Genomic DNA, 26,515 nt, shown 5'->3' on the forward strand with positions numbered 1-26,515 from the left:
GGAGTGAGAGGGTAAGGGTATGCTGAGGCCCCCTCCCCAGGACTGCCCCCACTGGCCCTGGGTGGGCATGGCAGCCGGTGCAGAGTGCCCCACACACCCTGCCAGCTCATTGTGGGAAACTCCAGCCACAAGAACCACAGCCCCCCACCCCCCACCCCAGTAGCTATTTTTGGTCTGTGTCTCCCTTTTGGGGGAAGGATAAGGGAGGAAATGATCGGAAGCCAAAATTAGCAAAAGGCAGACAATCGAGGCCAGGAATCCGAGGTCAACTGAGGATAACAGTTTGTTCTTTGCAGCCCTGAGGTAGTTTTAGCAATAAAGGGAATTGAAAATGAAAATAAATCTGGAAGCAGCCCAATCCCTGCTGAGCCAGGCTGGACACTCAGCCATGCCAGGGCGGGCCAGGCTGCACAGTAAGACAGCAGGGAACTTTGCTCAGTCCAGGACCCTTACCCATGACCCCTACCCTCCCACCTCATCCTACCTGTGTCCCCTGCCTCATCCACAGTTCCCCTACCCCTTCGCTCACTGGTACGCTCATTGTTTTGTCCTTTATCTCGACCTTCTCTAGCTGGGAGACAGCCCTCAGGAGCACCTACAGCTGTGGGTTATAGACAGCTTGGAGTTTCTTTGTCTGTCTGGGGGAGGGTGGGGGGCAGGCATGGGCAACTGTAAAAGGTCCCCAGTAATTGTCATTGTGTAATCAGGACCACAAACCCTGGTCACTTGCCTTCAGAGAGCTATATTTAAGCCTCCTCCGACCGAGTAAACTCCTTAGTGACAAATAAGGAAACTGAAGCCCAGGAGGGGCTGTACCCAGGGTGAGGTTGCACAGCAAAGCCTGAATCCAGTCTCCCTACCCAACATCCCTGCCAGCCACCATGCTCACCTGAAACACTTACCAAACCCCCGAGTCTCTGAGCAGGCCCCACTCCCAGAGGATACCTCAGTGGGAACAAAGGCCCCAGGAAGACAGGTCCCCAACCACATGGCCATCACTTACATGGGTGGACAGACCCATGGCCTCACGCTCCTACGGAGGTGGGAGTTAGGATTCCTTGACATCTTTCTTTAGGACTGCCTAGGGGTGGCTGGCTCTGCCCAGCAGCCCAGACAAAGGCAGGAGAGAATGTTCTGGACTTGTCACCATTCCATGGTCAGACAGCTATCCTACCCCATGAACACCAAGCAGCCACCCCAGAGGTCCCACTGCCCAGCATCTGGGGATTGCATCTGATGGTGCCCAGAGCTCAAGACATGGAAATAACGCCCTCCTCTGCTCAAGGAGCACTTCACCTGAGTTTGTAATCCATGTAATTTAATAATACTGCCTTTTCTTATGTTTTGATTTACTGATCTCTGTCACGTAACAGTTTGCAAACATTATAATAAATAAATCAGCCCAAGAGTTATGATTAAGAGTCAGGAAGTGTGTAGGAGCCTGCAAACACTGTGGTTATGTGAAGGCCCTTCCACAAGGCAGCCCAGCCCCAAGAGCCCACATGGCACTGTACATGTGCAGGCCTTGCAGTACTTGCAGAGGCTCCAGATGGTCCATGGAAAAGGTGAGCAGGACCAATACCCAGACCAGCCCGTCAGGCAGGACCCACAGCCTGGGCCTGCCTCAGCCATTTGCACTGGATGGCTTGGAACATTCTTCTGCTGAGCCGAGCCGGCTATATCTATATCCTCACAAGGTCTAACAAGAATCCACCTGGCCATCACCCCAGCCACCAGGTTCAGAGCAGGATGGAGGATCCCAGAGATCCAAAGGAACCCAAAGTCCAAGGCTACCTCCTGTATCCTCGTCACCTCCGGCCACATGGAGTACCTGCACTGAGGCTTGTTCCCCTCTGTGGACAACCCCAAGGTTGCATGCCAGGACAGGGATGAAAACCACACTGGGTGTGGGCTGAGCCTAGGCAGAAGGCCAGAAGTTCTGCAGCCTCCAGCCCATCGAGTTTCCCTCCCTTTGTCACACTTTGTCCAAGGTCAACACCAAGCTAGGCCTTTGCTGCCTGGGCTATCATGTCAGGCCAGCTCCCCTTCCCCGGGATCAAGAGATGTCAGGACCCATAGGGCCCGAGGCTGGACCCAAAATCCCTAGCTCTGAAGGTCCTGGAGGCAGGCGTTCAACAGGCCAGCTCACTGGAGGCCCTACCCCAGTGTCTATGATAAGGAGAGCAGGTCTGAGCACCCATTACAGTGAACTCTGTTCAAAAGCTACCTCAGTACACTGTAAAATCTGCTTGACGTGGTTGGGGATTGAACCACGCTCTCCATAAACATATATTCAAAGCTTTATCTGCATTCCTGTGGGTGTGAACCCATTTATAAAATAGGAGCTTTGAAGATGCTATTAAAGTGTGGACTCACTTGTGAATGGAATCTTTAAAGATCCTACTTAGATGAGACCAAATCCAATTACGGTGGGCTTTAACCCATATGATTGGAGGCCTTTTAAGCAAAGGAAACTTGGACACAGTCAGTGAGCAGAAGCCAAAAGTCAGAGGAAACCAGAGGAGTAGACATAAGGAGAGAGAGAATGTCACATGAGAGGACTACTGGAACATGGCAGAAGCAAGCAGACACCTTGATGTTGGACTTGTAGCCTCCAAAACCATGAGACAATAAGCTCCTGTTATTAAGTCAACCAGCCCATGGCATTTGTCCTAGCAGCCCTGGCAAACTAAGACAGGCATCTAATGACAACTCCCACCTTCCCTGCCAGAACTCCAGATGTGGATACCGGTCTGCACTGGGCTACACACCAGACTCTGTCTCCCTTTCTAGAAGACAATATGGCCCTAAAATGCATGTGCCTTCTGCTGGTTCCCAGGATGCTCACACTGTAGACAGTCACTGAGGCTACTTGAGAAGTAGAGCTCACAAGATAATAGGGACCCAGCCACTGTGGCCTGGCTGAGGGTCCAGGCAGATGAACAGATGACAATAGACTAGGCAGCCTTCAAAAGCCACCTTCAAAAACCTCGTTAGTGATTAGGGGATATATTCAAAACAGAATGCTACAGTGAGAAAATAGTAGGATGTAAAATGGCTTGTGTAGGTTGAGTTCAGTGTTAAATTAAAATACATAATACCAAAACATAAATGGTGGTTATCTCTGTGTGGTGGGATGACGTGATCAATTTTCCCCCTCATTACTTTTTCTCTTGATACCGTCCTGTGTTTCCCAACTCCCCCCTTTAATTTACATGTACAATGTTGCCACCAGAAATAAAAACAGAGGCAATACACATGAATCCCAATATTTCAGTAAAGCCACTTCTTGTGGGAAACAGGAACATGCCGACATTATAACCCCCATCCCAGAGCATCAAAATCTGGGCCATGGTTTGAGTTGAGCAAACATTTCCTGTCCGTCAACTTGAGTTTCTCAGGCCATGACCCGACCCCGAAACTGCCACCTGGTCCAGGGACAACGGATTTGGCTGTGTCAAAAGGCAAGCTATTTCTGGAGACACCGTGGGATTCTCTACTTGGACGTACACCAATCCTTCTAGTGTCCCCACTCTCACCATCACCATTACGCTCTCACAAAAAGGCCTGTCAGCTCCCAGGCTCCGCTCCTATGGTAAGTCTCCAGGCTCGCAGGGCCTTGCTTCTCTATTGGCCTGGGAGACCTCTCAAGGCCTTCTCAAGGGTTGCACCCAAATGAAAGCTGCAACACCTGACATTTCTGCCCTGTGGATCCTAGAGACCTGAATGCTGAACTGCAGAGACAATTCCTAGATGAGTCCCAGACTCCACCGTAAAAGCAGAGGCCAGAGGCCACCTAGCAGCTGCATTCTCTACACACTCACTGCAAAGCATCCAGCATTGGGCTTCACTCCCTTTATCCTAAACCCTGTGGAGACATAATTCTTGATACCCCAGACTTTAAGCATCTGATGAAGGCAGAACCTAAGTGGAATGTCCTAGTCCTGAGCCACATGCACACCCCTTGGAGACATGTAATGCAACCTATCTGCCTGCAGATGAGGGTCCTGGTGTGGTTTGTAACAGTAAGACATGGAGGTGTCCAGAGGCCCTGCATCCTGGCTCTCTTCTCCCCAGCTCCAAAGCCTCGTCTCTCTGCACAGGTCCAATATGCCCTTCTTCCCAAATGACTAGGGCAGGTCCATCCTTTCCTAGCTGGTAATTTGCATACTGGCTTATGCACAGAGATGGCCAGTAGTACCACCCTGCAAGCTCCAGAATGGGGGAACATCAGGTGAATCCTTGTTTGGGTTTCTCTTTGTGGAGAGCCTTGTCCGTCAATGAAATGTTCCCAAATGCCGCAAAGGTTTTTTCCAGGACTTGGCAATTCAAGCAACGCTGAGCATTTTGGGCTCAGCCAAGTACACAATGCTAATGACTTATTCTATCATTTAAATTTAAATTTATGTGAAATTTCAGGACTTTCAATTCATCATTTTTTTTCATTAACTTATACCCAACTCTCTTATACTTCTAGGAGTGGAACTGAAAGAAAGGATACCCTGGGGGCCCTCTAAGCCCATGAGACAAGACACCAGAGTGTCTGAGGACCTGCTCTGACATGTCCTCCTTGTTTGAGTAGTAACCTGAGGCCACTTCTCTACTGGCCATGCTACAACCATTGGCCCATCTCCTCCCTGCAGCCTGCTGTGCAAGAAGCCCACAGACATATCAAGAGGCCATGTGACCAGAGGCTGACAGCCCCAACACCCATGGGGCCCCAAAGACACAGGTCCTGTCTGGGACCAGGCATAGCTCAAGCAGGAACATTCTCCAGGGCTGCCTGGTCCCCCCAGCATGGCCACTATTCAATCACATGAGAGAGTGTACAGAGAGTATGCTTCCCACATGGTCAGGCCAAAAGAGGATGACTCCCATCAGTCCATCCAACTGCTGGGGAAGCAGGGCTAAAGTATGAGCTGTGCAAGCGGGTCACCAGGAAAACAACATCAGCCTCTCTGACCTCCCTGTAATGGGCCATGGTAGCATTTCCTCAGGTCTTGGGTCCCCTAGGTAGAATTACCATCTAGAGACTAGGACCCTTGGAAGTCAGGGACAACAAAGCACCTGAGAGTGGGGAAGTAGTCCCACAGAAGAGGCAGTACTCCACCCCTCCTTCTGCGCTATGGTTCTGGAGACAAAGTTGGGCTTACACAAATGGCCGTGGACAATTCTGAAACCAACATCAGGTCCACAGGCCCTGGAGAACCCTTAAGCATTGAGGCCCTAAGGACAGTCTATAAAATACAACTGCCAGGCTCGAGCCGATGGGCCACACGTCTACAGTAGTTGTAGAGCCTGCCTGGGCTGTACAAAGGGGCTTCCTGGGGCTGGGTGTATGCCAGGTCTCCTAAGAGCAGTGTCATACAGCAGTCCTCTCTGGGAGGTAAGAGTGTGGATGCTGCTGAATTTCTTCTTTGGGCTTCTCTATGTTTTTCAAACTGTCTGTAGTAAATATAACACTTAGAATTAAAATGTGTGCCTGCCTACATATGTGAACGTGTGCACATGGGTGTACATGAATGCATGTATATGTGTGTGCTTGTGAGTATATATGTGTGCACTGGCATTTTGTGTGTCCATCTGTTGAATGTATTGCAAGTATGTGCCACAAAATATGCCAGTAGCTGGGCCAACACAATCAGACTTTCTGGAGTCCACAGTCACTTTAATGTGAAACCAAGCAAAAGAGGATGGCAGGTGCCACCTACAGCCTGGTGTGCCTTTGCCATTTAATTCTTTATATTCTAGCCCTCTTGCATCCCCCCCGACAGTCAGCCTGACAATAAATGAATGTCACCTCCCATAGAGGGAGCTAGCTAGTGAGAAAGCGATGAGGCATCCCCCCTCTATAGGAAGCTCTAAGATTTTCTATTTCTTCCACCAACAAGGAAAAATGGATTGAGTATCGCCTTCTACCTTCAGAAATACACAAGACACGCCCAGAAAGAACCAGAAGAAGCCTCAAAGTCTGAGGCAGATCCCTGAGGAATAGCGAAGAAGGCCAGGCCAGAAAATATCAAATGTGAGATACCAGCATCAACTCATAGAAACACATCTTTTTCCTCATGTTTGGGCTGTTCACAAGGGAACATGGGTGGGCACTGACCCGAGGGACAGCCAACAAAGTACGTCAGTGTTAGACTAGAATGCAACCACAGAAGAGGGGGAGGCTCCCCTGTAGCAGCACACAGGACAGCCCCTAGAACCAAGAGGCCCACAGAGAGGCCCAGGGACCTTGCCCTTACATGCCCTGGGTGTACCAGACTGCCAACCTCACTCACTTCTCCCCTTGGCATTCCTCAGTCTGCTTTCCTCCACACTCCTGCCTTCCTTCCCTGCCCCCCAACTTTGGCATCCTCCCCTATGTGGCCCCCACAGTGGGCTCCCCTCACCTTTCCTGGTAAAAGAACACCCACCATAGTCTCTTCTTCCACCAGCACTTTGGAAGCAACAGATCCAAAGAGAACAACCCCCTTAGATTTCTAAACCCCACTCTAAAGGGGTTTGCCACCTGTCTTGTCACACTCCCCGCCAAGGTAGCTTTTGCCTGTTCCTATCCCTCTTGCGTGCACTTCCAGCCACTCCCCTCCTCAGCAAGTCTTGTTCTGACTTTGGCCTACCCCCCCTCCTCACCCCACAGGAGCCAAGAACAGTATTTCCCAGTGTGTGCACATATAGTGTGGTCTCAGTAAGATGCTGTTTGCCCTTATTTTCTCCAGGCAGCCCCAACGTGGCCGCAGTAGCCCTTTACTGGAAGCCTGAGGCTGCCAGTGGAGACTGGGGGGCCACTGGGTGGCATCCAAACCCCAGTACCCCTGCCTGAATTCTAGGGCCTTCTCACCTGGCTCAGGGCCTGGCATCCCACCAGAGCCTACTCAGCAGACTGCAGAGCTGAGACCCCACCCAGGTTGACCTGGTGCATGGCCCTTTATCCACCATGGAGCACCTACACTCCTCACCAGGTCCCTGGGCTGCTCCTCCACTTCATGCCCACAGACCCACCCTTCAAGTCATGACTCCCTCCCCCAACCTCAGCCTGGCTGTCTTCTGCTGACCTCTGATCCCAAAGTACAGGAGCCAGGTAGGGCAGGAGTGAGAGGTGTGCCTGCCTGCTGGGCCACCAACCCCCCACCATAGCTAACCCACATGGAAGCCTGGCCAAGTGCCTGGAATATTCTTATCTATAAATTGAAAGGTTTTGAGGCACAGGTGGTATTTTCATTTCTTCTTGCAGAAAGTCGAAAAGGAGAAGAAAGCACAGAGATGATTAGCTGCTGTATAATAAAGAAAGTTGACCTGAAGAGTCAGGTCAGAGGGGCTTCTCACAGAATCACCACACCACAAGGGAGGGTCCCCACCCCAGCAGAAAGTAGAACAGCCCAACTATTATGCCCTGGGAGCCCCCGGAGCCCTGAGAGGTTAGGGGTCCAAGGGGAAAAAAGCATGGAGTGGCAGAAACAAGAAGAGCAAGCCTGTGGGAGGAGGTCAAGGAGCCATGGTCCAAGGCCAGGAGCTGGGCCAGGAGGTGAGTGCTCCCCAGAAAAGCGGAGTAAGCCCCTCCTACCCTCATTTCTCACCCCCAGGCCCTGAGTCAAAATAGGGGACCAAATGCAGGCAATGAGAGATGGCCTGTCTGCTTTGGAGACCAGGCCTGCGGCCAGGGAAGGGGGAGGAGCATTTACCCCAAAGGGAACTCAAAGCAATTAGACCACAGGGAGGGGTGCAAAGGCTGCAGCTTGCAGGGAAAGGAAAAGTGCTTTCTGAAGTAGCAGTATTCCCAGAAACAACTGAGTGAGGCCGTTGGTGTGGAGGTCTGAGGGTGCTGGCAGCCATGGTGGGAATGCTGGAGTTGCAGGGCATCAGGCCCCAGGAAGGTACCAGCCAGGCTTGGGTCTCTGGCATGGCTGCATCCCTGTGCTGGCACCCTCCAGGACCCTCCAAGTAGGGGAGTCAAGCTCCACCAGTGGGCGCTCCTGGGGAAGGTGAAGAAATAAATGGCCTCTAACACTCTGCTCCTGCAGTCAGAGGAATGGTGCAAGGTGCCCCTTGGTGGTGAGCACACTGGTTTCACTGGTGTCTGAGCAATCACTGTGACCCTGACCCACAGAGAGACACCAAGAGTGGGCAGTGAAAGCACAGCGTGGCCAGTGCCAGAGCACTACCCTCCACTCGCTGCTGTCCCTCCCAACCCCTACCCAGTTATTTTCTGCACTGAAATCTGTGTGGGATTTTGTTAGAAGGAAGGTTTACAAAAAAACATATTCCCCCATATTCTTAAGACAATCTGTGACTGCCACATCTGACAGTAACCCAGGGAGAGGTGGGGGTGATGATTTGATGGGGTGATGCTGTCCGTGGGGACTTCCGTTTCATAGCTCCACACAGCACCCCCAACCTTCGCCTAGCCTTGGCTTCTGAGCAGGGATGACCCTCCAACCATGGGCCAAGGGAGCCAAGCATGCAAGCCTCATTTCTGCCATCTTCCCAGCACCCCTGGGCCAGCAGATGCTTGGACACAGCTGAGCAGCATGCAGAGCAGTGAGAGGCCATGCCGAAGAGTCCTCAGGTCAGCTGTGTTACCCTGCTGAAGAGGTGTCAGAGATCCCTGCAATGGTAAGGAAGGATTGGGAGCACCCACATCTGCAGAAGGAGGTATACAAGCCTCTGGGGTTGGGGTGAAGGCTCAGGACTGTGAGGGCAGTGGATGCCAACTGCAGGTAGCTGGGAATAAGTCAGTGGGCCAGGTTGGTTACACTGCTCAGGACCAGTCACCGCAACAGCCAGGCCATGTGCCTGTGCCTACACCAAGCATTTCCTGGGCACCTCCTAGGTACAGGCCATACCAGACCCCAGCACAATCTGTCTCGGCTCTGGCAGCACCCACATAGTTCAGGAGGAAAAGAGAGTCCAACCCATGCCCTCATAAAGAGAACCAACAATAGGTGGGTAGGGCAAGAGATTTCCCCAAGAGTCTTTAGGTTGGACAACTACATGGGGAAAAATGGCTCAGAGCAGGACTGGGCAGGGTCCCCTCAATGGAGTGACTGAGAAGTCAGCACCTCGGACCACTTCTCAGACTGACCCAAGATACCTGCCTCCACACATCAGCCCCAGCATCGTCCAGAGGCTGCCCTTTCTGAGCTATGATGCTTCCATTAGCTCATGGCATCCTATGGTCAGAACACTCCCACCCAGACAGACGTCTAGAACCCGGGCTGTCTACTGGGTGATGGGAAGCTGGCGCTGTCCAGCTCACGACAGCAGAGACAGGTTTAAGCAGAAGACTTCCCCAGGTCATTTCCTGTGGTTGAAAATCTTCTCTTAAAACCTTAAATCCCATTCCCAACACTGTGACCCAAGTTGCCAGGCCAGGGTGGCACACAGCCCTTCACTGGTCACTAGTGGGCTGAAGAGACAGAGGCTCCTGCCGGGCACCCTGGGCTGGCACCTTCCCTCCCTGGGCTCTCCAGAAGGCAGGCTGGGCTCCTAAGGAACAGGCAAGTAACCCCAAGTCCTTTAAGTTGAACAACATGGGGCAAGAAGGCTCAGAGTAAGGCTGAGCAGGATCCTCCTGAATGGGGTCCCTGCCTTTGCTCAGGGCCAAAACCCACAGACAGGGGGCAGGGTACACAGCCAGGACAGTGGAGATGAGGGTCTGCAGGAGGTTTTTTTCTTGGTAGCAATACCTGGCCTGCCTGTCTCTCTACACACAGGTTCCACCCTGGCTTCCCTACACCTGCAGGGGAGACTGGAGTCGAGCCTGGGGTCACAGTGGCCCTATGACTTGGCAGTCTGGAAGGATGCCCCCTGTAGCTGCTGCAGCTCACTGCTGACTCTCACAGTCAGGGTGGTTCTGGCAACAGTTGGACCAGCCAGAGCAGCCACCCTGAGCTGGCAGGTGGCAGGCAGCCACACAGGGTCATGTGGATGCAGACAGTCCCTAGTTCAGGGGCTCATCACTACCCCAACTCTCAGAGCAGAAAAGGAATCAGGCCTCAGAAAAGGGAAGAAACCTTCTGTAGGCCCGAACCTCAGCCTCCCCCTCCTTTGAGCAAAGGGCTGGGCCAGCTGTTGAACACACACTTCATAATCAACCAAGTCAGACTGAACGTGAGCTCAGGAATACCCCCTACCCAGCAAGTTACCTCTGGTAATGGGACATTCGCTATCTGTTCTGTGACAACTGAAGGTCAGAAGAGAAAAAGGAAGCCACGCCATCTTCCAAGGTTTTATATCAAAGTAGATGCCCTCTGCTTTTACTTCCACTCAATGAAAACATTCACCTTAAGACCACACATGGAGCATCTTGATGCCAAACACACTTACATGAAAATGAATTAAAAGCAGGAAAGGAGGACAAAGCTGTAGTGCAACAGCTGAGAAGCCAGCCTCTAAGAATGCGTTCCCGCTTCCCTTTAGAAAAACAATTCTCAAATCTGCAAATACAGAATTGCTGCCCCAGAAAAGAAAAAGGCATCCCTACAGATGGCCTAAAGCTCAGGGTAGGCACTGCTCCTGTAAACAAGAAGTGGACTACGTGCTGAGACCAGGGAGGAGAGCAAATTATAAAAATAGCAAATGCAAGTCCCAAGTGGGCTTTCCTGGGCTCTATGCAAGATTCGCTGACAGCAGCCGTCACGGAGAGGTCAGGGATAGGGTGTCCTACTGCCCTTCTCAACCAAAGGAGGAAAGGCTGTATGCTATGTGGTCCATCGCGGTGCCTGGGCTTCACTGTGGGAAGGGAAAGGTGCACACTATCCTCAAAAACTGCACCGTTGGATGTCTCACCCCCAGCACACCTGTGCTCAGGAAGGTCCTCCCTTCTGGTGATGTGTCCCAGCAGAGCAAAGGTCACTGTTTGGCCATCCGAGACTGCTAACTGTCTGAGAAGTGAGGGCTGCCCCTGCACCCACCTGTGGCAGCTGGGCCCTGGGTGTACTTTGAGCCACTTTGGGGGACTGAGTCTTTCACCTACTGTTCCTTAGAGTCTAGCCATGCACAACCTGCCAGTAGTTGAGAGGCCTGGTTACCTGATAACCCAGGAGACTCACCTGGGCTGGGGCCACCACTCCCTTGTCTGGGCCCAGTCTGGCTTCAGGCACTGGGGTCTCCATAGCAACGGCTTGGTTGCTCCCAGAACCACAGTTTGAAACGCCTCTGCATTTGGTCCTGGTTCGTCATCCCCACAACCCTGGGTTGGGCATTTTACAAACAAAAAGTTCTGGGGGGAGGCCCTGTGATGTCTGGGCTGCACTGCAGGAGGGAGGGGTGCCTGCCTGCCTGCCTTGCAGGACAGCTCAGATGGAGGCTCCTGGGCACAGCCTGGTGCCGACTTCAAACATCAGTTCTGAACTGGCTTTATAATTGCCTCTCTCTTTTCAAAAGAGAAGGCAGCAAAAATGTCTGTCCATTCAGGTGCCCACGAACAGTGGGTGAAATTTTGTTCTTGCAGGTTAAAAATGTGCGCATGCGCACGCACACACACAGACTCATACACAGCCAAGCACAAATCTAATGAGTACTGGTATACGTTATGCTAGTTCATTCCTCAGGGCAACCGTGGGAGGCGGGTGGGGATGACAGTCCCTGTTTCACAGCTGAGGACACAGGCCTGGGCTCAACTCCCTCCCCCCACCTCCAAAGACGGGGCCCTAGGCAATACCCCACATAGCCTCTCTGTTTAAGTGACAAAGCACCATCAGACAAAAAGGCCTTTCTCTGAAGAAAGTAAATAAAACATTGAGAGGCTCTTAAAGAAAGCTACTAAAATACAGCATATACAGAGTAACAATTCTCTGTGGCCAGCAAGAAATAAGCAGTGGTAATGCTGTGGTTCAAAGTCCAAAACCCAAGAGGGGCAAAACGTGTAATAAATAAGGTAGCAGTGGCAGAGGGAGTTCAAACAGAGTCGAGAGGCTACTCCGGAGGTCACTCTTATGCAAGCTTCGGTCAGATAGTCTAGGGCTTTATATAAGGTTCTACAAAGGTTCCATGCACCAGGGTAACTTTCCCGATCTTTCCTGGACCAGATAAGTCCTGAAATACAGAGGGACCAGCCTTTCCATAACATCAACTAGTTTCATCCCCCTATCCCATACTATCCACAGCCCCTTCCAACATGAAGTTAGAATGGCCATAGCCCAAATACCACTAAAGAATCAGAGAAAGATCAAAGGTGATGACGGAGTTATACAAAGAAGACCGGGTTTAACAAAAAAGTATGAGTGCTGAATCATTGTATTGATACTTCTTTTAGCCTCCAGTACCTTAGAACAACTAGAAATAAAAACCTAAAATTGTGGAATTGTAACCCATACCAAACTCTGGAATCTATCCTACAACTAATTGTTGCAATGTACTTTGAAATTTATTGCTTTCATGTATATATCTTATTTAAAGAGAAGGCGGATATAACAGAAATGATAGGATTTAACCTATCAGTATGACTGATGAATCATTATATTGATATTTCTATTGGTCTCCAGTGTCTTGGAGCAGATAGAAGAAAAAACAAAAAATCGTGGAACTGTAACCCATACCTAACTTTAAAATCTGTCCTATGACTACTTGTTAAAATGTACTTGGAAATTAATGCTTTTTTGTACATATGCCATATTTCAAAATTTAAAAAAAAGCTTATAATTTTTTTAAAAAGTCAAATTTAAAAAAAATGGTCAAAATGAATAGACATTTCTCCAAAGATAGATATATGAATGGCTAAAATGTACATGAAAACATATTCAACACCATTAGCTATTAGGGACCTGCAAATCAAAACCATAATAAGATATCATTTCATACCTACTAGAATGGTCATAATAAGAAAAAAAAAAAAAAGTCCAAAACCCAAATCATTAGGACTGAAAAAGGGCAGAGAGGTGCTGGATATCTTACAAAATTTCTAAATGCATCAATTCCTGGGATGTTTCCATACCTTTCAATACTGTTTCAATACATTTATTTTAAGTGGTTTCACAGACACTACCAAAATTAAAGTCTTCACACACACAAAAGTCAAATTCTACACATATCCTTGAAAGAGGTCAGGCAAAGAGCAAGATTTCTTTCTGGAGCGAGGAGGCACAGAAGGGCATGCAGTGCCCCAGGTGAGGTGGATGTTCTGGGGGTAGGGCCGAATTGGTCCAAGGGACAAATGCCCAGATACACACTGGGACCCAGAAAAGCTAGGAGGCACAAGGGAATGGGTACCCTAAAACCAGCATTAACAAACCAGTATCTCCTTTAGTAGTGAGATGCTTGTGCTAAGGTCCTGAGCCTACGGTAGGCAGTGAGGGCAGAGCAGGGGGGTTCCCTGAGGCTGTGTAGCCCATCCATGTCACGAGAAGGGGTCTGAATGGCCACAGATGGCCACAGATATCCACAGTGAGCACACGGTGCTGCGAGTGGGCTTCGGTATGACTTTGCAGGGAGGTTTAAAGGAAATACGGTCCATGAAGCCCATTTGGTTGAGCTCTACTGGCCAGCAAATAAATGAAGGCAACTTTCTTGAATGCGCACTGGCCCAAAGGGCTCCTGGGTAGGGACAGGGACTCTAGAAGGTGATTTACAGCTCTGAGCAGTCTGCTGCAAGCTCCACAAGAGAAGGGGTGGGGGGTGGGGTGGCAAGCACAGTGAAGAAGTTGAATCCCGAAGGGAGGGGCCAGGCCTGCAGGAGGACCTGCTGCTGGGTCCTACAGTAAGGCCCTTCCCAGGGGCATGGTGGATGGGGTGCACTAGGGTAGCAGGATGAGGACCCCTGAAGGGGTGCCTCCAGCCTGACCTACCTCAGAAGCAATTATGGTTTGACAGCAAACAACAGAACACCAACCAACACAAGGCAATTCTACACCTTGAGACACTGCAATGATACTCAAAATCTACAACAAGATGGACAAAGAGCATGGGGGGCTGGGCTTCTCTCAGGATTAATCTGGCAGAGGGTGGGGAGAGACTTCTGGAAGCTCCAGTTTGGGGGATCTGAACACGCCAAGAAAAGAGAGGCAGCTTCTCCATGTTTTCCATGGAACTTAACCTAGAAGCCAATAAAATGCTGGTGTGTTTACGTAAACGCACCCAGTCCCTGGATGAGTGCCAGCCTCCCTCACCCATGGCAGTGCCAGCTGTCAGCAGTGGGAGGTGGGCTCTATGCTGCCCCGCACCCCCACCCTGGCCTCCACCCTGCATGCTGCCTGCCTCACCAGGGCCTTGCCACAGTTTAAGAGAAAAAGCCAATGAATCACTGAAAGAGTGACTTCCCATAAAGGGAATATAAATGTTTATTAAAAAATTATAGGAACCAGGTTAGGCATTTAGGTATCTTAGTCATTCCAGCTAATTAAAAAAAGAAGAAGAAGAAGAAGAAGAAGTAACCCATCCTCGAAACTTGAGACAATGGGAACATCTCTTGCCACTAGCACTTTTCAGCCTTTGCTCAGCCTGGTTGCCAAGACGGCACAGTGTTTACCCTGAGCACTGCTGTGTAGGAGGATGCTGCCTGTGACCAGGGAACAGCTGACCCAGCTGCCTCCTCCCCACACCCCACAAGATGCCACGCCATACCCAGAGGGCAGAAGGAGGAAGCCACAGCCTCCCCACTGGGTATCCCAGGCCAAAGCACAAAGGCGAGTTCGTTCTCGCCCTTCCTCCCCAACTGCACAGAGGCCTGCACCACCCTCCCTCTACCGGTCCCAAGGGTTGGAAACACCAGAAGGCGGGTTGCAAAGAGCTCAGATCCCAGAGCCCATGGAGGAGGGGGACAGACCACCTCTGTCCACTCACCTGGTCATGTCAGCTCACATCAGGGTGTGGGCCCTTGGTCTGTGGTAGAGGAGAAACAGCCCACGGACAGAGCATACCACCCAGGCCTTGGCACCGTAGGCGGCTGGCCCCACCCTGCAGGCGATCCTGTCAGCTATAGACCTGGTGGGGGAACATGGTGCTGTCTCTGTCCTGTACTCTTGCAGGGACCGGACTTGAGTGAGAAGGCCTTGCTGTCTTGGTTTGCCAAGGTTGCTATGACAAATACTACACACCAGTTGGCCTAAATGACAGGAATCTATTGTCATAGGGTTCTGGAGGCTAGGAGTCCAAAATGAAAGTGTCAGCAGGGCCGAGCTCCCTCTCAAGTCTGCAGGGTTCTAGTGGTAGCTTGCAGCCTATTCATAACTGAAGCTCTGCCTCAGTCACATGGCCGTCTCTCCCTAGTCTGTCTCCTCCTCCTGTGTCCAAATTTCCCTTGCTCATAAGGTTACCAGTCATACTGGTTTCAGTATGGCCTCATCTTAACTGATAACATCTTCAAAGAGCCTCTTTACTAATGAGTTCCTTCACAGGACAGCTGTTCAGAATGTGAACAACTCTTTGCAGAGGATACAAATCGATCTATAATACCCACTGTGCTCTATGTGTCTGGGAGGGGCCCACACTCCTGTGCTAACTGCACCCCTGGAGCCCAATGCCCTGCAAAAGGGACTGACTCCCCTGAGCTTCAGCATGCACACACTCCCATGGATGGAAAGCTGTGTTCCCAGGCCACGGGCTTGCTGATGGTGTTGCGGGACCAGAAGCAGCAGCTATGGGAAGGAACCTAATGCTCAGGTTCATAAATCAGGGTGCCAAGAAGGGATGGGGAAAAGGGAGATTCAAAATGATGTAGCGTGTCTGAAGCACAATGCTGAAACTCATTACCCAGTCCATTCCCATGGCAGCTTCAAACCAGAACATCTCCAAAGAGCCTCGGCTGAATTTCCTGCAAGAAGTGAAGGCCCGACGGTACCTAGGAATGACCACCATCTCCTTGTCCACACAACACGAGGGGCCTGTGTGCTCCTTGCTTGCCAGCCAGATGGTACCATCAAGAGAACATGCACAAAATGCTAAGATGCACAATCGTGCACAAAGAAGTCACCTTCAGAGTCCCCAAACTCAACCAGGGAATCCCCTGCTGCCTTAGGCCAAGAGCCCAGGTGATCCTTTAAAAAAGATTTGCTGTGCAAATGAAATGGGGCACTATGGAAAAAAACAGTGAAATCTTGGAGAACCTACCTCAGTGGAACGCAGTGTTGCCATGAGTTGCCTTCTCCCACCTGCACGGCCTACACTGGAACATAGAAATGTCAACTGACGGACAAGCACACGGACGCCTTCAGGTGCAAGGAAGTGGGAGAAGCAGATGCTACAGAGGGACCTGCAGGTGGCGTCAGAATGCCAGGTTGGGAGAGGTCCAAGAACTGACCCAGGAAAGACAGCAAGGATGGGGGGGGTGGGGGTTACAGTTGACAGCCAGGGGAGTAAGTCAGGAAAGTAGACTCTTCTGGCAAGGGCCGAGATGTGTAAAACAAGACGATGGGGAGCTGTTCAATAACCACGGTGTCAGTCACCTTCCTCACTCTTACATTAGTGTTAGTGGCAACCACATAATTTCCATTCATCATACCATGTTCAGTGTAAATTTGTTGGCATTTGTTGAAGAGAAGATTCCTGGGGCTTCCATCCAAACTGGGGATGTGCTCATGGTACCAGGCCCCAGCTCCCAGACGTGGCTTTGGGCATTTTACCTGGCCAGGGTCCCAGGGTCAAGAGCCTAACCCCATCCTTGGGACTCTGCACAAAGACACCCTGAGGTCTCAGTCCCTCTGCTCCCCCTAAAGGACAGAAATTGGGGTTTGGGGCTCACATGTGCCTGGTTGGGGGGACAGGGAAGCCACCACTTCCACACACTCCCATTTCCAAGCCTTCCTTCCAACCTTCCAGGTTATTGGATAGAGTCATGAGTCCACACTCCACCTTTCAGAAGTTTCTTCTGAAACAGGAGCCCAGGGCCACATGTTCTTCTGGTAAGTGATTTGTAATGTGGGTCAGAGTTTCTTGCAAATCTCTTACATGACGTCATCCTGGGCTCCGACTGGTGGGAGGCAAGCTGTGCCCTGATGCCTGAGGCCAAATGTTACCTGCCCATGCAGACAAAGCCACATCCCCTGCAGCAGGGTTTTGGGACATTTAACCTAGGGCAGACAAGACTCAGCACCTTCCCAAAGAGGTCACCTTGGGACAGCCTGGCAGATGGCCACAGAGTATGGCCAGATTCCTGGTCAGCAAGTGTTTTTGCGCAATGAACTTCAGAAAAGGAGAATAAAGAGTACTACCACCACCACCACAACCCCGTAAAAAAACATGACCTGTGGAAGTGTGCCCTGTGTTCTGTTTATCCAGATGATACTGGCAAAAAATGTAGACTCTTCTAAGTCTGCATGTTTCCCGTCTGTGGTGATGTGCAGGACCCCCAGGATGCCAAGAGGAAATGGCCATCACCTCCCAGGTTCCCAATCCTGGGTCGAGAGGGCAACAGGAGTTGGGAAGAAAGACATAAGATGAAAGCAGAATCTGTTACTAGGTCCTGGAAACAGACATGTCAAGTCCTAATTCCTGATTCCCATGAAAAAGTGACCTTATTTTGAAACAGGGTCTTTGAAGTTAAGATTTAGTTAAGATAAAGCAAAACTGGATTACTGTGGACTCTGGTCCAATATGACTGGGGTCCTCAGAATAAGGGGGGAAAGTAGATACACACAGAGGGGTGGAGGCCATATAAACATGGAGGCAGAGCCTACAGGGATGCAGCCACCAGCCAAGGAATACCCAGGGCTGCGAGCACCAGCAGGAGTTGGAAGAGGCCAGGGAGGATCCTCCCCTAAGGGTTTCAGTGGGAGCACAGCCCTGCCAACACCTTGATTTCAGTCTGGCCTCCAGAGCTGTAAGAGAAGACATTTTTGTTGTTTGAAGACAGTGGCTACAAAGAACAAGAGGTATGGGGAGGGCAGATAAACCGCTTCTTTACCCAGGCCCTTAGGCCCTTAGTTTCAACAGAGAAAAAAAACTCTGCCTACCCCAAAAGCAGGTGATCCACAGTTGCTAGCAGGGTGAAAGTGAACCCCAAGATCTGAAACCGAACTAGCAATTCCCTACAAACACATTCCAGGTCTAGATGCTCAGTTCAGTCACAATAATGAGCTAACTGCATTCCAAAACGTGATGCAACTTTTTTGTTTTTTAATATAAAAAGCCAAATGGCAGAGCTTTCTGGTTTGGGTGAGGATTTTTGTCTGTTTTGTTCTAAGTGCTTAGTGTCAAATCACTGCCATCAACAGTAAAAAGTGAGCATCTGAGTCTCCATTTTAGTGACCCAAAATGGTGGCCAAAGCCTCAAAAGTATCTCCCGCCCTCAGGGAGAGCTTGGGGATGTCCCTACAGCCCCACCCCAGCAGCCACCATAGCAGCTTGAGTTGGTTGACCTGCCATGCAGATGAGAATGCTCGTAAGTTCACTTGACGGGAAGCTGATTTCTAAAGAAGGTAACCCCACTTGGGGCTGTAAAAGGAAAGGAAAACAGGCTCAGGTGTGTGGACTTAGATCAATTTTGGTTTTTTTTCTTGAAAGGAGGAAGAGAACCCCAGAGGACTTGAAGGGTGTCACCACAGAGCCCAGGGAGAGGGTGGTTGACCAAGATCGTGCCCTCAAATGCCCTATAAATGCCATTCAAGTAACATTACGGTGACTCTCACTCATTTGGGGAAGGGAACTCCTGCACCCTCGAGCTGGCCTTCAACTTCAGAAAGACTTCAAAAGGAGAACCAGAAAAACCCAACCTTGTCCAGCAAGAAAATTGTAAGACAAAGCAGAAACCAACCAGGTGGACAGAGCAGGGTGCATGAACACCTAAAGGTGAACGGACATTGTACCTGCTCAGGTAGGCACCTGGCAAGGAGGCAGGTCAGGCCCTGAGCAAAGCAGCAGTCTCATGCCGATGGGTTACTTAGCACTTATCAAGAAGAAAGTGTCCCTTTCAGCGGAGAAATACAGTGGACATACAGTAACCATGTGACCCAGTAAGGGGACAACTGAAATCCTGCAGCCCCGGCATGGGGCAGTATGTGCTTGGCACCAGGCACCTATGTCAAATCTCTGACCGCAAATTGTTTAAGCAGAATCTAAACCATTAGGAGGAAACAATCAGACAAAACCAGATTGTGGGATGTTCTTACAGGACCACCGGATTCTTAAAACGTCAATGTAGCCCAAAACGAAAAAAGACAGGGGACTGTTAGAGGTTAAAAGGAACCAAAGAGACATGGCAACGAAATGCTATGTGTGATTAACTGGTTGCCAGAACCCCTAATGGACGTTTTGGGGATCATTAGGGAAAGTGAATACAAACTGTATGTCAGACAATATATAATGTTTAAAGAGACATAAGAAGCAGGGGAAGGAAGAAAACTATTGAGAAAGGGAGAGAAGGAGAAAAAATGTGGCAAAATATTAGCAACTGGTTACTCTAGGGGCAGGGTTTATGGACATACACTGTATGGTTCTCTTAATTTTGCATTAATACAAATTAGTGGGGTGGGGAGGTGACAGTGTACAGTGTCACATGGGCCCTGTTCCCCCTCAGGTGCAGACAGGGAACTAGAGCCAGAGGTCCGGGAGGAAACCCCGGCTCTACCCTCCCCAGCTGTGTGACTTCAGGGATATTTCTTAACCCCTCTGAGCCTTAGTTTCTTGCTTTGAAAATAAGTAATAATCACAGTGCCTCTTTCATACTGCCCTTGCAAAGAGTTAAATAGCTCAGAATCAGCTAAAGCATGGGGGATGGAGCCTGCATAAGTGAATGGGGCTGTCACTTTTGGATACAGTGTGAGAGCAGAATGCAACTTTCCGTAAGTTTTTACTTTAAAACAAATTTTAACTGCCTTCTTACAACACACACCAGACCCATGTTCCTGGTGCCCTGGTATCTCAGGATGGCCATTAGGAATATGAATTATTATGGGGGTGCTGGAATGCAAGCCTCAGATACAACTGGGAGAACTACACAGCCTTTTCCAAATGGCTCCATACTCGCTCCAATGCTACCTTGTTTAAAAACAAGGGGTTTTTATAGTTGTATATTTAAATACTCACACACATACACACACACATACACGCAGCTCAATAACTTGCTTGCTTCCTTGCTCTTTTTTTTTTCTTTCCCTTGGCTTTAGCTACTATCAATGTATGTCACCCCTTACTTTTTAATTTGCTGCATTTAGGAACCAAATAACCAACTGGACTGTGATTGTGTGTACAGTAAGAGCCAGCAGGACCTAAAGATATGAGGGACTGCTGGAGCCCATTTTAAGGCATGGATGCGACACCGAGGCCCAGACACAGGCATCTGGTGAAGTAAACTGCAGTCTTCACTGCAATTTTATCAGCTCACCCTCCTGAAAGACCCATAGAAGAGTCTCCTCCAGCCACTGGGAGAGGCCCAGTGGAGCCACACCAGCCCCCTCCCCCCTCCAGCCCACTGCCAGCTGCACAGTGGGATAGCCACCACTTCTCAGAATCTGGAAAAACAGACTGAGGAGGGCCTCACATGAGAGACAAGAGTAAGGTGGCTTTTTTGAATATTCTCAATGTTATAGGAGCCCAATGACTCCCACACATGCAGAAAGAGAACTGGGAAAAGTGGGGGGGGAGTGGAGGGGTGGATGGGAGAGTAGGGACCCGCAGGGGACTCAGCACAGGGGAAACTAAGAACTTCTATCTACTGCCTTTAAACACACAATGTCTTTTAAGTCAACACAGGAACCCCACCTTGCATGAAAATGCTGTCTGGAAGTAGCAACATTTGTCAAAATTGTCAATAACACTGCCAGGTCCCAACCCTACAGAAATGCCAGCTCCTCTGCACCAAGACAGATACACCTGGAGTCTACTACTTTGTGACTTATAACAGCCAAAAAAGAACAGGCCACACAGGGTCCTTATAACAGGTCAGGGGTTAGATGAGTTGCACTACGTCCACACACTTGGAATACTATACAGCCATGAAAAGGATGATGCTGAACAAGCATGTGACACAATATGTTTAACAGGATTCTGTTCATGTTGTTTTAAAATACCTACATGGATGCACATGTGTACATACATGCAAACCCATTAAAAGGACCTAGAAAGAAAGGCACCCACAAGAGATAGCAGCAGTTAGCTGTGGGGAATGGAGGCTTGCACATTCTGTTTACATACTCTACATTGAGTGAAGAGTTCCACAAGTAGGCCCACTGGCAGCCTGGGAGTGGGGGGTGTGGGGCAGGGGCTGAAGCCACTGGCCTGGAAGCACCCGTGAACATAGCTCATCCAGCTCATTGCCCTTTCTGAGGGGATGGCCTCAGGAGCACCTGCACACTATGCTGTCCAGGTGAAGCCTCTTGCTTGGAAACAAGGCTCTAAATCCAGAGGGTACCTTGGGGGAAGGACCTAAATCTCTGCCCCTTTAATCTCATCCAGGATCAAATACCTCTCTCAAAGAGTAAAGGTACACTTCAAATCAATCCCGCCCAAATTATCACAGGAAAGAGCTGAGACAATGAAACCTTTTTGGACTTCCGGTCCCCACCCCAAACAGAGCCTGCAGGCAGGAGGGGCTGTGCCCAGCCCAGCACCCACCTTCCCAGCCAGGTCCTCCAAAGCCACTGAGATAGGTTCACTCCAGGCAGCCTGCTAGATGTCCAGCCCAGCGCTGGAGGGAAAACAGAACACAGAGCTGTTCTGAAAACAATACTTTTGTGGGAGTCAATAGGTAGGAATGTATTTTCTGCCAAGAAAGACAATGTGTCCATAGTGCTGGGGGCCCACCAACCCCAACTCTCCTTGGGACAAGAGCAAGTCTCCAGAGTCAGGACCTGGGCAGTGGGACAGGACAGGCTGCTCTAAAAGGACTGTGGGCCTTTCCTTTGCAAGCCCTCTAATTTTCACATCAAAGCCCCCTCAGCCTTCAAAAAAAAAAAAAAAACCCGCTCCAGGTCCTGCTACTCACAAAAATGAATCCAAGCAGATTTTCCAGGTCTGGGCTGGAAGGTCAGGGTTAGCCAAACAGTAAATGACTTTCCTTGCAAAGATCTTTGTCTCTGTCTTGTTTATTATCACACCAACAATTAGCTAAAGGTGACAGAGGGTCACTAGTCCACGTGACTGGGGGAGGTGGGGATGGCATTGCCACACAGCTAATCAGCACAGGCAGCTCTCCACAAGCACTGTTCACACTGTGGGGATAGGAGGGCCAAGATGTACCATGGTCAGGAGACACTGGGTTTCCCAGAGTCAAGGCTGACCTTTGATTACTCAAAGGATTCCATGTATACATCCTGTTTCCCTTAAGCCTTCCAGGTGGTCAGGGTGGGTGTCAGTGGTTGGCAGAGGAAACTGAGAGGCAGGGAGATCTGGTGACTGTTCCTGGTCACAGAGCTATACAGTGCAGAGCTGCTTGCCCTCTTCTTGGCTAGCATGGCTTTACTACTTACCCCCTGACATGAACTCACTATAGGTCCCTGGGGAGGGAGGAGGTCCAGTGGACTAGAAGAGGCATGCCAAGACCTGAGCTACTGTCTGCAGAGCACGCCCTGTATGCTGGTGGGAGCCCACAACCAGACCACAGCCACCTTAGAGCCAGGTTTGCAGCACCAGTCTTCCAATAAGGCCTGTCCCCTCAGTTACCCCTCTCCCTTCAGTAGGCTTCCCCTTTCTTGGCCCATGGGTGGTCAGTTCCTCTCTTCTCCAACGCTACCACGAATGCACTCACAGGTCTGAGATCCCTCCTCAGCCACCCCACCCACCAGGCCCCAGGTCCACCTGTACCCACCACCATCTCCCTTCCTGCTCTGGCTGTCCCTGCCCCCCCAACACAGCACCCCAAGTGTCACCCTCCTCCACCCCTCCTTTGCAAGGAACCAATCACACAGGGCCTAGTCCTCCATGATTGGGTAGGGACCCAGGATATTACCATCTACACCCCTTCACAGGAGAAACAGCATGTATGGAGCTGGTTGCATGGGCTGGGCAGCCTGAGAGCTCCCCAGGACACATACCCTGCCTGACCTCAAGCCACAGGATGCTGTGGGCCATTTCAGACCCCAAAGAACAATGGAAACATCTTAGCTTTGCTTAGAAAAAATTTGGATTTTGACACATATTAGGAAAATGGCCTCAAAAACTGTGACCTTATTTAGGAGATTAGGATGAGAGCTTTGAAGAAAAGAAAGTATTTCTGGGAACTATGAACTCCGATTACATGTACTCGGCAGACCTGGGGCAGAAGCTAGACGTGTTACCCAAGGTGCCTGACAGGAGGCTGGCCCAGGCTTGGTCTGGAGCACTTGTCCAGAGCTCCACGAAGTGGTTAGGCATCCCAAGGCTTGGAAACCTGCTTTCTTTCCAAGGGTTCCTAGGAAACCCTGTGTACTCCTGACTGGAAGGGCCATAGATTTCTCAATCTTTCCTGCACAGTAGAGCAGATCAAAGCTAAGGATGCTCTTAGAATGGATGCTGAAGCTAAACAGGAACACTATACCCATGGCTATCCTCTTTTGTCCTTTTTGGGTTCCCAGGAACCCTAGAGAACCCTTGCCAGGTGGAGACTGGGCCCCACTCCCACAGTGGGAGGTCCCAGTCCACACGATGGCTCAGGGTGAGCAGCCTCCAGAGGTAGCACCTCTCAGGCAGAGGTCCCCCCCACCCCACCCATCCCGCAACAACGAGCCCCAAGCCCCATCTCCAGGCCTGCTCCGCCCTTCGCGAGTCACCAACCAGCCTGCCAGGTGCTCCTGGGGGTCTGCCCCCGGCCCTCATGGACACGAGGTCGGAGAAGGATTTCCCAATCATCAGGTTCTCCACCCAGCATTAGCCTCACCTCCCCAGCGCGGGCCACAACCCAGCCACACTCCGCACTCCCTCCAACTCTGGGACCACCAACCCTCGTTCCGATCCTAGCTTGGCCCCGCCCCCGTGGCCACACCCACACTTACAGCTGAACAACGACCCCCGACAGTGACCTCATACCCCAGCTGGGTCCCCACACCCTTGATTCTGATCCGGAATGCCAAGAGATGGTTGCGCTCACCCCCTAGACTCGTCCTCCTGCGAAGAGGTCTGGGGACGGCGGCTTAGGTAAGGAAAAGCTCCCAGGTAAGGGAAAGCTCCTGGGAGATCCGCGGTCCTCTCCACCGTCAGACCTGGGGCCCGCTCAGTCCCCCAAGGTACAGGGTGAAAAGGTACTTCAACTTCAGGGTCTCACAACGTGTAGCTCTTTTTAATACTTTCCATCTGCAATTTAGATATTTCCCAAATGAGAAAGTCCAGCCTTTCGTAATAAGTTAATACCCGCAGGTTTCGAACGTGCCCCAAATGCCTAAGAGTTGGGTGTCACCGGAGAGCTCATGTAAACTGGAAGGCAATCGACGATTCTTTAAACCAAACTGGGGAGTGCAGGGGTTGTCAGTTATTATAAAACCTCTTTGGTATTTGTGCTCAACACACAGACAAAAAACAAAAACAAAAAACAAACAAAAAAACAGTCTTCAACGAAACAGTACCAAGACCCAGCGATGAAAGAGAGGTTAGAGTCAGGGGAGGCCCCCGGCCACCTGGCCTCAGCTCCAGCTGCCTGCCCGCCCGCGTGAGTGCAGGTGCCTCCGGCTCACAGCGCCCACCGCCGTCATCCCCGAACCCAGGACAGAGTAGAGGGCGGCGGAGGTGGCCCGCCAACCGGCAGTGCACGCTATTCCAGACACCCTGCCGGCCGCAAGGCCCGGAAGTCTGGCGCGCCCCCGACTGATCAGGGGCGCGGAGGCCGCCCACAACGCTTGAGGGGGGGTTGTGAGCGGGAGAGCGAGCCCGCCCCCCACACACACAAGTCGGTCCCCGCTGCCGCCGGCTCTGGTTACGGTAAATTAAACCTTACAGCGCTGGAAAAATTACAGGAAGGAGAGAGCAAAGAATGTGCCGGGTGGCGGGGAGGGAGCCACTGTCCCCGTGTGAACTTCGCCCGCCGCGCGCCCGGCACAGGGCGGCCCCTCCCAAGCGCGCGCCCGACGGGCCCGGGCGGAGGGACCGGTATCCGGGAGTCCCCCGCCCTTCGGCTCCCGGCCCACCTCCAGCCCCTAGCCGGCCAGGCCGCCCGCACCTGCGGGCTCCCCCTACCCCAGCCCCTAACTCCAATCCCGGGGCTCAGAAGGGCTCCCCGTCCCGGGATGACGCCCGCGGCCCCGCCCGATCACCCGGGGAGGGGGCGTGCCCGGCGGGGGCGCGGTCGCCAGGCGCTGGCTCTCAGTCCCGGGACCCGGCTCGATCCGCACCCGCCACCCCGGCACGTCCGGGCGGCGGGTCGTGGGGGGTGAGGGCGCGGAGCTGTCCTCGGTCCCTCGGGAGTCCCCTCCGGCCCACCTCGAACCCGCGGCAGTCCGGGGGCGTGGCCGGGGGGGGGCTCCCTCTTGGCGCGCGCTCGGGCGCCCGGACCGTGTCACTGACCTGTGTGAGTTCTCAGGTGCGCCTTGAGGTGCGAGGATTTCCCGTAAACTTTCTCGCAGCCCGCATAGTGGCACTTGTGCTTCCTCGGTGGGGACTCGAGGTCGGCGCGACTTCGGCCCCGCCGGCCCCTTTGTCTGAGGCCGGGCTCGCAGCCGCCCGCGGGCTCCGGCTCCAGCCCTAGCCCTGCCTCGGGCTCGGGCTCGGGCTCGGGATCGGGCTCGGGCTCGGGCTCACTCCACACGGGGCTGGGGGGCGCGGCCGCGGAGCCGTCGCCGCCACCGGGGTAGGCGGGCGATGGCGCGGGCGGTAGGCGGCACGGGTTCCTAGCCTTCCGGGCCGCAGCGCCCTCTCGGCGTTCGGCCGGAGCGGGCGCCGGCGCCTGCTGGTTGAGGTCTGCCAGTATCCGCGCCACCACGAAGAGCGAGGCGCTGTCCTTGCCGTCGCGGCGCTCCTCGACGCGGGGCAGCGTGGAAGCGGCGGCGGCGGCGGCGGCGACCGCGCCCTCGGGCCGGGACTCCGACCCCTCCCGCGGCCCGTGCACAACCGCGCGGCTGGACATGGACACGAGGCATTCGGCGGCGAAGTGGTCCACGTAGGCGGCGGCTGCCATGCTTGCGGGGCTCCGGCCGGTGGCCGCGGGGCGAGGCTCTTCGCCCCGAGTCAGCGACGCGCCCGCACCCACAGTCTCCTCAGAGAGAGGGAGGGGTGGGGGCGGGGGGCGCGGCGCGCCCTCTCCGCGGGCTGGGCTGGGCGCGCCGCCGCCTCTGCCGTCACCCGCGCGGCTCCGCGTCCGCGAGGCGCCCGCCCCCCCGGGCCCCAGGGAGCGAGCGCATGAGCGGGGGTTGCGCGGGCCGAGAGGCTCCCCGCGCGGCGTCAGGCCGGCCGGTCCTAAGGAGACAAGCGGCGACGTCAGGCACTAGGGTGCTGGGTGGCGGCCGCAGCCTCGCCGCGCATTGTGGCAGGCGGGACAGCAGTCGTGCGCGCCGCGCCTCAGTGTGGGCGGCCCGGCCCTGGGGGTGGGCGGGGCCGGGGCCACATCTGGACCCGACGTCAGCCCCCAGCCACATCCTGGCGGCGCAGGTTACAGGCGGCCGCGGGGAGCGGCGCGCACGGAGGAAGGGGGCGGGGAGGCCGGGGCGCGCACCCGCGGGACTGAGCGGCTACGCGCCCGCGC

At 52.5% G+C, this 26,515-nt stretch overlaps 1 protein-coding gene across 1 annotated transcript in view; it reads right to left on the bottom strand.

Moving 5' to 3' along the window:
* The window catches only part of KLF13 (KLF transcription factor 13), a 48,738-nt gene extending 22,676 nt beyond the window's left edge, over positions 1 to 26,062 (bottom strand). The window contains exon 1 of the mRNA XM_077124003.1: positions 25,342 to 26,062. Coding sequence (XP_076980118.1) covers positions 25,342 to 25,951 — 610 coding nt within the window. The 5' untranslated portion in view covers positions 25,952 to 26,062. The remainder of the gene's footprint in view (positions 1 to 25,341) is intronic.
* Between the last annotated feature and the right edge of the window lie 453 nt (positions 26,063 to 26,515).

The sequence above is a fragment of the Tamandua tetradactyla genome, chromosome 12 (assembly GCF_023851605.1).
Source record: "Tamandua tetradactyla isolate mTamTet1 chromosome 12, mTamTet1.pri, whole genome shotgun sequence".
Classification (NCBI taxonomy): domain Eukaryota; kingdom Metazoa; phylum Chordata; class Mammalia; order Pilosa; family Myrmecophagidae; genus Tamandua; species Tamandua tetradactyla.